Source organism: Zea mays, chromosome 7 (genome assembly GCF_902167145.1).
Source record: "Zea mays cultivar B73 chromosome 7, Zm-B73-REFERENCE-NAM-5.0, whole genome shotgun sequence".
NCBI lineage: Eukaryota > Viridiplantae > Streptophyta > Magnoliopsida > Poales > Poaceae > Zea > Zea mays.
This window is the reverse complement of record NC_050102.1, coordinates 3,104,886-3,117,309: the sequence shown is the minus strand read 5'-3', so window position 1 is coordinate 3,117,309 and position 12,424 is coordinate 3,104,886. Positions and strand designations below refer to the sequence as shown.

Below are 12,424 nucleotides of genomic sequence, written 5' to 3'. Positions count from 1 at the left end.
TGATAGAAATGTTGGTAGGAGAAATGTTGTTCATAATATGCCTAGGAGAAATGTTGTTAATGTTCCTAGGAAAGTTAATGAGCCGTCTACAATATATCATGCTTTGAATGCTTCCTTTGCTATTTGTAGAAAGGATAGGAAAATAGTTGCTAGAAAATTAGGGGCAAGATGCAAGGGAGACAAAACTTGCATTTGGGTCCCTAAGGATATTTGTGCTAACCTTGCAGGACCCAACATGAGTTGGGTACCTAAGACCCAAGCCTAAATTTGCCTTGCAGGTTTATGCATCCGGGGGTTCAAGCTGGATTATTGACAGCGGATGCACAAACCATATGACGGGGGAGAAGAAGATGTTCACCTCCTACGTCAAGAATAAAGATTCCCAAGATTCAATAATATTCGGTGATGGGAATCAAGGCAAGGTAAAAGGGTTAGGTAAAATTGCAATCTCAAATGAGCACTCTATCTCTAATGTGTTTTTAGTAGAGTCTCTTGGATATAATTTGCTATCTGTGAGTCAATTATGCAATATGGGATATAACTGTTTGTTTACAAATGTAGATGTGTCTGTTTTTAGAAGATGTGATGGTTCACTAGCTTTTAAGGGTATTCTAGACGGCAAGCTTTACTTAGTTGATTTTGCAAAAGAAGAGGCCGGTCTAGATGCATGCTTAATGGCTAAGACTTGCATGGGCTGGCTGTGGCATCGCCGCTTAGCACATGTGGGGATGAAGAACCTCCACAAGCTTCTAAAAGGAGAACACGTGATAGGTCTAACCAATGTTCATTTCGAAAAAGATAGACCTTGTGCAGCCTGTCAAGCAGGGAAACAGGTGGGAAGCTCTCATCACACCAAAAATGTGATGACAACATCAAGACCCCTGGAGCTGCTACATATGGACCTCTTCGGACCCGTCGCCTATCTGAGCATAGGAGGAAGTAAGTATGGTCTAGTTATCGTTGATGACTTTTCCCGCTTCACTTGGGTGTTCTTTTTGCAGGATAAGTCTGAAACCCAAGGGACCCTCAAGCGCTTCCTCAGGAGAGCTCAAAATGAGTTTGAGCTCAAGGTGAAGAAGATAAGGAGCGACAACGGGTCCGAGTTCAAGAACCTTCAAGTGGAGGAGTTCCTTGAGGAGGAAGGGATCAAGCACGAGTTCTCCGCTCCCTACACACCACAGCAAAATGGTGTGGTAGAGAGGAAGAACAGGACGCTAATCGATATGGCGAGGACGATGCTTGGAGAATTCAAGACCCCCGAGTGTTTCTGGTCGGAAGCCGTGAACACGGCTTGCCACGCCATCAATAGGGTCTACCTTCACCGCCTCCTCAAGAAGACGTCGTATGAGCTTCTAACCGGTAACAAACCCAATGTATCTTACTTTCGTGTATTTGGGAGCAAATGCTACATTCTAGTGAAGAAGGGTAGAAATTCTAAGTTTGCTCCCAAAGCTGTAGAAGGGTTTTTGTTAGGTTATGACTCAAATACAAAGGCGTATAGAGTCTTCAACAAATCATCGGGTTTGGTTGAAGTCTCTAGCGACGTTGTATTTGATGAGACTAATGGCTCTCCAAGAGAGCAAGTTGTTGATTGTGATAATGTAGATGAAGAAGATGTTCCGACGGCTGCTATACGAACCATGGCGATTGGAGAAGTGCGGCCACAGGAACAAGATGAACGAGATCAACCTTCTTCCTCAACAACGGTGCATCCCCCAACTCAAGACGATGAACAGGTTCATCAACAGGAGGCGTGTGATCAAGGGGGAGCACAAGATGATCATGTGATGGAGGAAGAAGCACAACCGGCACCTCCAACCCAAGTTCGAGCGGTGATTCAAAGGGATCATCCCGTCGACCAAATTTTGGGTGACATTAGCAAGGGAGTAACTACTCGATCTCGATTAGTTAATTTTTGTGAGCATTACTCTTTTGTCTCTTCTATTGAGCCTTTCAGGGTAGAAGAGGCCTTGCTAGATCCGGACTGGGTGTTAGCCATGCAGGAGGAACTCAACAACTTCAAGCGAAATGAAGTTTGGACACTGGTGCCTCGTCCCAAGCAAAACGTTGTGGGAACCAAGTGGGTATTCCGCAACAAACAGGACGAGCACGGGGTGGTGACGAGGAACAAGGCTCGACTTGTGGCAAAAGGTTATGCCCAAGTCGCAGGTTTGGACTTTGAGGAGACTTTTGCTCCTGTGGCTAGGCTAGAATCAATTCGTATCTTGCTAGCATATGCCGCTCACCATTCTTTCAGGTTGTACCAAATGGATGTGAAGAGCGCGTTCCTCAACGGGCCGATCAAGGAGGAGGTGTACGTAGAACAACCCCCTGGCTTCGAGGATGAACGGTACCCCGACCACGTGTGTAAGCTCTCTAAGGCGCTCTATGGACTTAAGCAAGCCCCAAGAGCATGGTATGAATGCCTTAGAGACTTTTTAATTGCTAACACTTTCAAGGTTGGGAAAGCCGATCCAACTCTTTTTACTAAGACTTGCGATGGTGATCTTTTTGTGTGCCAAATTTATGTCGATGACATAATATTTGGTTCTACTAACCAAAAGTCTTGTGAAGAGTTTAGCAGGGTGATGACGCAGAAATTCGAGATGTCGATGATGGGCGAGTTGAACTACTTCCTTGGGTTCCAAGTGAAGCAACTCAAGGATGGCACCTTCATCTCCCAAACAAAGTACACGCAAGATTTGCTAAAGAGGTTTGGGATGAAGGACGCCAAGCCCGCAAAGACGCCGATGGGAACCGACGGACACACCGACCTCAACAAAGGAAGTAAGTCCGTTGATCAAAAAGCATACCGGTCCATGATAGGTTCTTTGCTTTATTTATGTGCTAGTAGACCGGATATTATGCTTAGTGTATGCATGTGTGCTAGATTTCAATCCGATCCTAAGGAGTGTCACTTAGTGGCGGTGAAGCGAATTCTTAGATATTTGGTTGCTACGCCTTGCTTCGGGCTCTGGTATCCAAAGGGGTCTACCTTTGACTTGGTTGGATACTCAGATTCCGACTATGCTGGATGTAAGGTCGATAGGAAGAGTACATCAGGGACGTGCCAATTCTTAGGAAGGTCCCTGGTGTCATGGAACTCTAAGAAACAAACCTCTGTTGCCCTATCCACCGCTGAGGCCGAGTATGTTGCCGCAGGGCAGTGTTGCGCGCAACTACTTTGGATGAGGCAAACCCTTCGGGACTTTGGCTACAATCTGAGCAAAGTCCCACTCCTATGTGATAATGAGACTGCTATCCGCATGGCGGAAAATCCTGTTGAACACAGCCGCACAAAGCACATAGACATCCGGCATCACTTTTTGAGAGACCACCAGCAAAAGGGAGATATCGAAGTGTTTCATGTTAGCACCAAGAACCAGCTAGCCGATATCTTTACCAAGCCTCTAGATGAGAAGACCTTTTGCAGGCTGCGTAGTGAGCTAAATGTCTTAGATTCGCGGAACTTGGATTGAATTGTAGCATACATGTGTTTATGCTTTTGATCATGTTCCTTCTGCATTTTGTTGCTTAATAATGGTGCTCAAGTTGTACAAACACTCCCTGGACCTCACAAGTTCGTTGCAAAGTGGTGCACATGTTTAGGGGGAGATGTGTTACAACTTGACCCTTTGAGACTAACCATATGCTTGAGTTTGCTTGTTTTAGTCTCGAAGGAGAATTAAAAGGGAAAAGGTGGACTTGGACCATGCAAGACTTCCACTGCACTCCGATGAAAAGAGTAACTCTTCCAAGTTCATCTTTATACTCTTATTGCCTATTTGCTCTTAGTTGAAGATTTTGGTGAGGCAATGGGGTTAAAGGGCCAAGATTGATCCCATTTTGGTGCTTGATGCCAAAGGGGGAGAAAATAAAGGCCAAAGCAATAAATGGATCAGCTACCACTTGAGAAACTTTGAAAACAGTAGGATAGAGCTTTTGGTTTGTCAAAACTCTTGCAATGTCTCTTTTGTCAAAAGTTGGCCTCTTGTGGGGAGAAGTGTTGATTATGGGAAAAAGGGGGAGTTTTTGGAATCTTGAAACAATTTTCTTTGGAAAACCTCTCTTGATGTCTCTACAAGTGGATTTGACTTAGAGATAGGATTTTGAGGTTGATTTGCAAAAACAAACCAAGTGGTGGCAAAGGATGATCCATATATGCCAAATTGAATCAAAATAAATTTGAGTTTTTATTTGAAGTGATATTGCACTTGTTCTAGTTGCTTTATGTTGTGTTGGCATAAATCACCAAAAAGGGGGAGATTGAAAGGGAAATGTGCCCTTGGGCCATTTCTAAGTTTTTGGTGATTGAGTGCCAACACAAGTGCTTAAATGTGAATCTATGCCCATGGATGGACAAAGTGCAAATCAAGAGAAAAGGTATGTTTCTAAGTCTTAGTACATTGGTTTTGTGTACTAATATACTTGTCTAAGTATCAGAAACAGAAAGAAGAAGATACGAGAAGAGTTGGCTGTGTTCAGCCAAAAGGCTGTTTCGGTCTGGGGCACCGGACTGTCCGGTGGTGCACCGGACAGTGTCCGGTGCGCCAGGCTGCCTCGAGCGAAGTGGCCGCTCTCGGGAATTCGCCGACGGCGTACGGCTAAAATTCACCGGACTGTCCGGTGTGCACCGGACTGTCCGGTGAGCCATCGGTCGGCCGAGCCAACGGTCGGCCGCGCGATCTGCGCGGGACACGTGGCCAAGCCAACGATCGGAAGGGGGCACCGGACTGTCCGGTGTGCACCGGACATGTCCGGTGCGCCAACGACTCCAAATCTGCCAACGGTCGGCTTCGCCATTTAAGGAAAGAAATCCGGCACCGGACAGCGTCCGGTGTGCACCGGACTGTCCGGTGCGCCAGACGACAGAAGGCAAGGATGGCCTTCTAAATTTGCTCTCAACGGCTCCTAGCTGCCTTGGGGCTATAAAAGGGACCCCTAGGCGCATGGAGGAGAACACAAAGCAACCTTAGAGCATTCTTGATCATCCACACTCAGTCTTTGCGCATTCGTTTGTCATTCTCAGTGATTCGAGCTCCGTTCTAGTGAGAACTTTGAGATAGTCTTTTGAGCTCGACTCTTGGCCGTGTGTGTGCGCATTTTGCTGTGGATTTGTGTGTGTTGCTTCCCTTCCTTACTCCGTGATTCTTTGTGAACATCAAAAGTGTAAGGGCGAGAGGCTCCAAGTTGTGGAGATTCCTCGCGAACGGGATAAGAAAAGAAAAGCATAACACTGTGGTATTCAAGTTGATCATTGGATCACTTGAGAGGAGTTGAGTGCAACTCTCGTCCGTTGGGACGCCACAACGTGGAGTAGGCAAGTTTTGTACTTGGCCGAACCACGGGATAAACCACTGTGTCCTCTCTGTGTTGAACTCTTTGTGGTTATCGTATTGTGCAAGATCTTCTCTCTAGCCACTTGGCATTAACTGTGCTAACATTTAATCAAATTTTGTGGCTTAAGTTTTTAAGTTTTACAGGATCACCTATTCACCCCCCCCTCTAGGTGCTCTCAGCAATCCAGTTCTTCCATCCCGCAACGGCCGCATCCAGTTCGCGCAACGGCCGGATCCCACTTCCATCTCGCGGCCGCACCATCAACGGCGCAACGGCCGGATCCAGTTCCTCCCGGCCGGATCCCATTTCCATCCGGCGTCCGCACCCAGTCCGTGATCCCTGCCTTCTTCGCACACGCCTGACTCCGTGATCCCTGCCGGCAAACCCGATCCCTTCCATCCTTGCCTTCCTCACCTGTCCCTTCCATACTCCTCCCCGCGCCCTTCCATCCTCATCCGTGCTACACCAGATGTCTCCGCCTCCCGCCCCCGTCCTCCCCGGCCATGATCCCCGCCCCCAACCGATGCCCACACCGGCTGTAACCCCACGAGATGCCCGCCCCGCACATCCCTGTGATGCCCATGGACGACAGGAGGAAGATGGATCCGGTGACGGACGCCCACCGTATCGCGTGGCCTCCTCGTGCTCCTCAACTCCACCCCGTCCGCCCGCGCATCTGCCTCCACGGGCATGGGCGACTTGCTGTGCAGGTCTGAAACCTGCAGGCCTTCTTGTCCGGTCGGCTGCATCCCCCTCCCAACTCCCACCGCCGAAGCGCGCAGCCCCGCCGCTGAAGCGCGCATCTCCAACGATCTCGAAGCCTGCCTAGGCGCTGCTCCCCTCGCCTCACTCCCTTTCCTCACGGTCTCCGCCCTAATCCTCTCCCTCCTGGCTGCTTAGTGTCAAGGGCGGATTTGGGAACAGAAGAGGGTCTACACTGAAGCTTGGAGGAACGGGCGGATCTTGGCGGTGGCGGCGGCGGCATGGAGTAAGGTCAGTTTAATGGCTCCTTTCTCCTCATGTGACTCCTGCATACCTGGTGGTAGTCTTGACTTCATCACTTCTAGGTGGTCGTTCATGCCATATTGTAGGTTGAGATCCTTGCGTAATGTATTTGGTTAGCACCTTTGACATCAAATGAGACAAAAGCTTGGTTACCACCAGGATCAGTGATACTGAACACTCAACTCTATTAGTGCATTCTAACTTGTTTTCTTGATAATAAATCAGGCATGTTCTTGATAATAAATCTGTTTCGAAACCCTATTTCTAAGAGTTAACACAAGTACTATGATTAAATCTACAATATGTTGCATGCATATTAGTTGTCTTCTACACACATGCCGATGGAATTATCTATCAAGAGATGATATGTCACTATGTTCAAATTGTTAAAACAGTCTACAAATTTTAGGTTTTGGTGCTCTATTGGCAAAGGAACTATGAATTTGTGCAACTGGGCAGATCTGTAGGATCTAAATATTCTATTTTTCTCACATGTGCATTACTCTTAATAAAGCTTTGGATTTCGGGCGTGAACTTCATTTATGTTATATGCTTGTGAATGAAATGACTACAAACTATAATAATCAGAGTATTTCAGTTATTGTGATGGATTGTTCTTGTCTTAACTGAGAAATCGTAATCACCAAAAAACAGGTTCGAGGTACATTATGAAATCATAGTCGAGTGTTTCAATTATATAGTCCACATCGTGATATTAATTTGTTTAGTCCATAATTAAATTCTTATGAACCAGGCGGTGGAGAGGTGGGAACATGACATGACTACTGGCCCCTGGCAACGGGGGAAACAGAAGCGACAAGGAGTGGGCGGAACATGATGACGCCACAAGCAGCTCCTTGCCGCCACCTCCTACTTCGACATGCTCAACGGCGCCTCTCGCAACCGCGCGTACTGCCTCGCCATCGGTGCCACGGTCACGGACCCCACATCCCATGTCCTCGACATCGGGTGAGCTGTGCGCCTCTGTTCTCCTTCAGTTTCAGCGCGTCCCAAAGGTTGGATTGGATTGGCTCCCACTCCCAAGGATGATAATGCTCATGTATGATGAATCCAGAACTGGGACATGGTTACTGTCCATGATGGTTGCACGAGCTTTGATAGCTGTTGGAGGTGAAGGAAACACACACAATCTGTCCATGATGGCTCCGTGATCGTCGAGCGACCCAACAGTGAGCGTCATGCCCCCTCGTCTGAACGCAGGAAGGCCGACGGCGCCAAACGAGGGCTGACCCCCTTCTTCGCATTTCTGTAAGCCATACAGTCCCTCTTCCCGTCATTTCGCGTCTCCAAATCTACGCCATACCCTTTTAATCTTTTTAGGATTTTGTTGAATTTTCTGTGTTGCTGCACTGCTAGGGTTGATGTCAGGCCACAGTTCCTAGAGGTCCGCGCCGCCGTAGCTAAATAACTTAGACACCCCATGTTATCAGCACAACAGTTGGTACAACAACAAACAAAGCCTCTTAGTATTTTACTGATGTATCAAATTTCCATAAAAATGGCCTTGTAGTTCATGAACTTTATTATTTCTGTTTACTATGAGTATGGATTTTCCTTAGATTAGAAAAAAGGTGAATCATTTCTTAGTCCACTGTGTGTCATACACAGTTCTAGAGAGTAGAGACACTGTCTGTCATACGCACTGTTCATTATGTATGTGAATTCGCCAGGAGGGTCAGTGACAGCTTGTAATACCTTAACTAACATAGTATGTTTGTGTTAGTTGCTTCAATTAGTGCTAATGGATTTTCCATTTTCTATTAGGAATGGCTATATTTGTGAACATAAAAATTAGTAATCTGGAGAGGGATTTACAATATTGTACTATTTTAACCTAGACGAGCAAAACTGAAGCTAAAGTGTTCTACTCGTTTAGTGCTTTTATCTAACCTATTTTACTGATCGTTCTGGTTTCTTATGGTTATAGCAAAGTTTCGTTTCCTGTAGCATTCCTTCCAATTTGTCCAAATGTTAGGCATGGAAGAACATGGAGGTAGGAGGTGGCAATGGTGAATGGCAATGGAGTTTATTTTGTTCGTATAATACTTTTCAATCATGTTCTCATTTACATTAATTACCTTCCTCAAACCTTTTAATTTATCTATGATCTATCTATGGTCATCATTTTGTGTTCAAAAAACAGATGCAAATTATTATGGCAGCAATCATGTTACTATTGTTCTACAAGAGGCCAGTTTTTTGTAGACCGATTGGCTTGCTAAGTTTTGGTGCTACTATATCTGTGGTGATCTTTTAACTGGAGGAACATATTTAAAGGTTCGTTATTGGGATCAAGGCAGGTTCAATTGTATTTGTAGCTTCATCTTCCCCCTCCACTTCCTGTCATCGTGATGTTTTCATATTGGCATTGTAGGCCTCAACAAAGGAGAACCAGGCCAAGCTGTCGGTCGTGCGTTCACAAATATATTTAAATCTTCCGCCACGAAATTATTTAAATCTTACAGTTCAGGCACCAGCTAAGCCTAAGATGCTAAGTTTCCATATGTGATAATGTTGGACTGTCTTGTTCATATCGGTGTGGCGTATCATTATGCTTGAGGTGGTGGTATGTACCTTCCATTAGGGAGGCCTCTTGACAACTTAACTTGAGTATTGACTGAGGTTGGTTTAAGAGGAGGAGTTAATCATCAAGATTACTGGACCACAACACTCCTGTTCATGGAATGTTTTAAGCTTGATTTCCAGATTTTGCTCTTCAATTCCTGAAACACAAGGAGACACTAAGCTGGCATAGAAAAAAAATGGACACATTCAGATTAAGCTGGGAACCACAAAAAGATCGACTGAAAGCATAGTGACAAACCTTGTAAAGCTGAGTCCAAAATCTGCTTAACCACTTCAACAGAATCAGCAACAACAAGATCTATCAGAGGCCTCCCTATGGCTTCCATTACAGGTAACCCTGGTAGTTCTGTAGCTTTTTTGTTCCATCCATTTATGTTACCAGGAATGTCAACAGCCAAGACACGGGCAGTTGCTGTCTCAATTAAGCGGACCATCTCGTTTGTAACTGTTCTTAGTTCAAGTAGCCCCTGTATCTTCTTCATATTATCAGATGGAGCTTTTACAATGGACCTGATGTTGTTTCTGTTGGCATCTTCATCTTGCAGGGAGTCACGTAATATTAACTGCAAAGAATGGATAGCATCCATTTCAACATCCTCCCAGGGAACACTTCTCCATTTAACCACCTCCAAGAAGGCCTTGAATGAAGATCGTGGATGCATCTTCCTGCCATTGTCATCTGCATCAAACGGTTCATGCTTAGCCCCACTCCACTTGATTTCCTTTGTTGTGTGTGATCGGAACCAGAAGATAAAATTTTTGGAAGAGATCTTAATGGCCACCATGCCACACACGACTTCACGAAGTGCAGCAGCACCAGGATAACCCGCTTCCACTAAGCTGTCAGTACTCAGCCCAGTTGAACCATCATGGTTCTCCTGCAGCCATGTGGCAATGCTCTTAATCTCTGACTCGGACGGTGTTGATCCGAGCACCAAAACCTTGTTCTGATAATACAATACAACTGACCATTCAAGAGGAGGTGTTCAACATGGCACCTTCCATTGTTTGAGTATTGACTGATGTTGGTTTAACCATGCGTGATACATGCAGCCTTGAGCATACAGATAATATAGGCTTGTTTGTTCTTCCAGTGGTTGTTTATGATGTATCCAGTGAGTCACTCAACAACTTTGGCGAAAGCCCAAATGTTTTTTTTGCATGATTGTGTGCCATCGCAACACATGGACAACTGACTATTTTATATATAAGTTATCATGGTATTATATGGTTCCGTTGCAACGCACGGGCACTCACCTAGTAACCGATATAAAGTATAAATATAGATAACGTTGCTAGAGCCTTTAGTCTTAGCCCCCACGAGGTGGCGCCAACGATGCCCCGCTTGTCCCGCTGAAAGGCCCGGGCTGGGAGGCACCAAAGAGTGGCGCGGGACGGCAATGCTATCGTCGCTCACGAGTCACGAGCTGAGCTGCGCTGCGCTGCGTTTCGGTTTGTTGCTTTGTTCTGCTGTGCGAAGCTGGGTGTGGGTTGGGTTCTTGTGTTTCGACTCTGCAGAGAACTCGGCTGGTGCTTGGCTGTTTGCAGGGCGCACGGAGTCGGTACCACCAGCACTCACCCACCGTGTGCGTGAGCACAGCAGCAGCTGAACGAACGCCCGTGGTTGCGATGCATTACGTGACAAAAGGAAGAAAATAAGGCGTTGTTTCTGGTATTCTACACGCGACACACAAAAACGAAAACCGGATGTTTGCGACAGGTTGACCCCTATTGTTGACTGTGGTCTTGATGGCAGCCGTAGGAACGCACACCCACAGACAGAGCCTGCTACTGCTTCGTCTGCTCGGCTGGCGTGCGTGACGCGCTTCGCGACGTACACGGCGAAACGGCGGTGTGGAGGGAGGGATCGGTGGGTCGGTCAAGGCACTCATCAAGGCCCCGCCCCCGCGCGAGACGTTTCCGTTCCGTGCGCCGCCACGTAGACGTTGCCTCTCTTGTCTTGACAGGGCCTTGAAATACCCGGGGCAGGGCAGGCCAGGCGATGCCAGTCCGTCCGTCCAGCGTCCACTCGCCCACCGTTTCCGCTCCATCCCCGGCCCCCACTTCCCCGTTCGAGAGACGAAAACCGACCATTCATTCCTTCTTCCATGGCGAGGAGGGCGACGGTGATGGTGCTCGCGGCGGCGCTCGCGGTCCTCCTGCTGGCGTCGTCGTCGTCGAAGACGGCCCCCGTGGCCAGCGCCGCCCGGGACGACCCCTCGGCAGCGGCGGCGGCGGCCGTCACTTCTTCTCGTGACCTGCAGGTACGTGACGTGACGTGATATATATTGTCGAATCTCTCTCTATCTCCGGCGGCGGTCTCTCGGCCGTAACGTGGGGTTTCTTTCTATATCTTCTGACCGTTGTGTGCTGCATGCAGAAGGATGGATCGGCGGCGGCGGCGGAAGGGAAGGGGAAGGAGAAGGAGTGCGAGGGCGCCAACGACGAGGACGAGTGCATGATGAGGCGCACGCTGGCCGCGCACACCGACTACATCTACACCCAGCAGCACCACGGCTGATCCAATAGAATCCGTCCTAGGTTACATGCGTTGCTCTCGTACGTGTGTTCGTGTCCGTCCGTGCTCGTGTCGTGTACTCGTGTGTGTGTGTGTGTGTGTGTGTGTGAAACGCCAGCGCGTGCTGCTTCTGCTGCGTCGTTATTACCTGCGTGTCAAATAAATTCTTTTTTTTGTCCCAAGTCACACCGTTGAACGACACACAGCGCATGTGTGTAATAAAGAGAAGAGTCTCCGGCCGGTCTCGCTAGCTACGTACGTTTTTGCGTATCCACTAAACTTTGACGCGGCATGGGATCCACCGAGAGACGCTGGTCAACTTCTGTTACGGTCGGTCAGTCGTGTGCGCGCAAACTACGGCGAGTCGGTCGGTTAATTGAAATCCAGTAACAAAACACGCTCACGTACGTGCGTGCGTGCAACAATGCAAACCTCTCGGCCCACAAGTTGAGTCGCCCTCCTATACCATACTTCTTTTTATTTATCGCTGGATAGTACAATTTTACACTATCCAGCGACAAATAAAACGAAACGGAGGGAGTAGTACCATACCACACAGTGTGCATGCACAACAAATCACACCCTGCTGATGATGCATCAATCGACAGACAGTACTACTACGCCTGAAGCCTGGTATATGGCTGGCATGTCCAGCGATGACGACAGACAGACGCAAATTAACAGGTCAAACAGCAGGCACAAGGCTTACGTTATTGACTTGACCTTGCATGCTGCTTTAATATATACAGTAGAGATAGAGATATAGGATATATAATACTAGTGTGTATCCAGAAGATAAGCATGGCATCTAGCTATCTCTACAACACCCACCGTACCCTGACTGCCATTAATTCTCGATACCCAGCTGACCGAAGCTAACAGCCGCTCTCGTCCTCACCTGCCCAGTGGCTAAACGTGAAGACCTGGAGAAACAAAACGACCGGTCGTCGTCAC

General features: G+C 47.5%; 1 protein-coding gene across 1 annotated transcript; it reads left to right on the top strand.

The window, feature by feature from the left end:
- Positions 1 to 10,957: 10,957 nt before the first annotated feature.
- LOC606469 (phytosulfokine peptide precursor 1) lies at positions 10,958 to 11,710 on the top strand. Its single transcript, NM_001159263.2, has 2 exons — positions 10,958 to 11,216; positions 11,333 to 11,710. The coding sequence occupies exons 1-2, from the start codon at positions 11,061 to 11,063 to the stop codon at positions 11,471 to 11,473; spliced, it is 297 nt and encodes a 98-aa protein (NP_001152735.1). The 5' UTR covers positions 10,958 to 11,060; the 3' UTR covers positions 11,474 to 11,710.
- The last annotated feature ends 714 nt before the right edge of the window (positions 11,711 to 12,424 follow it).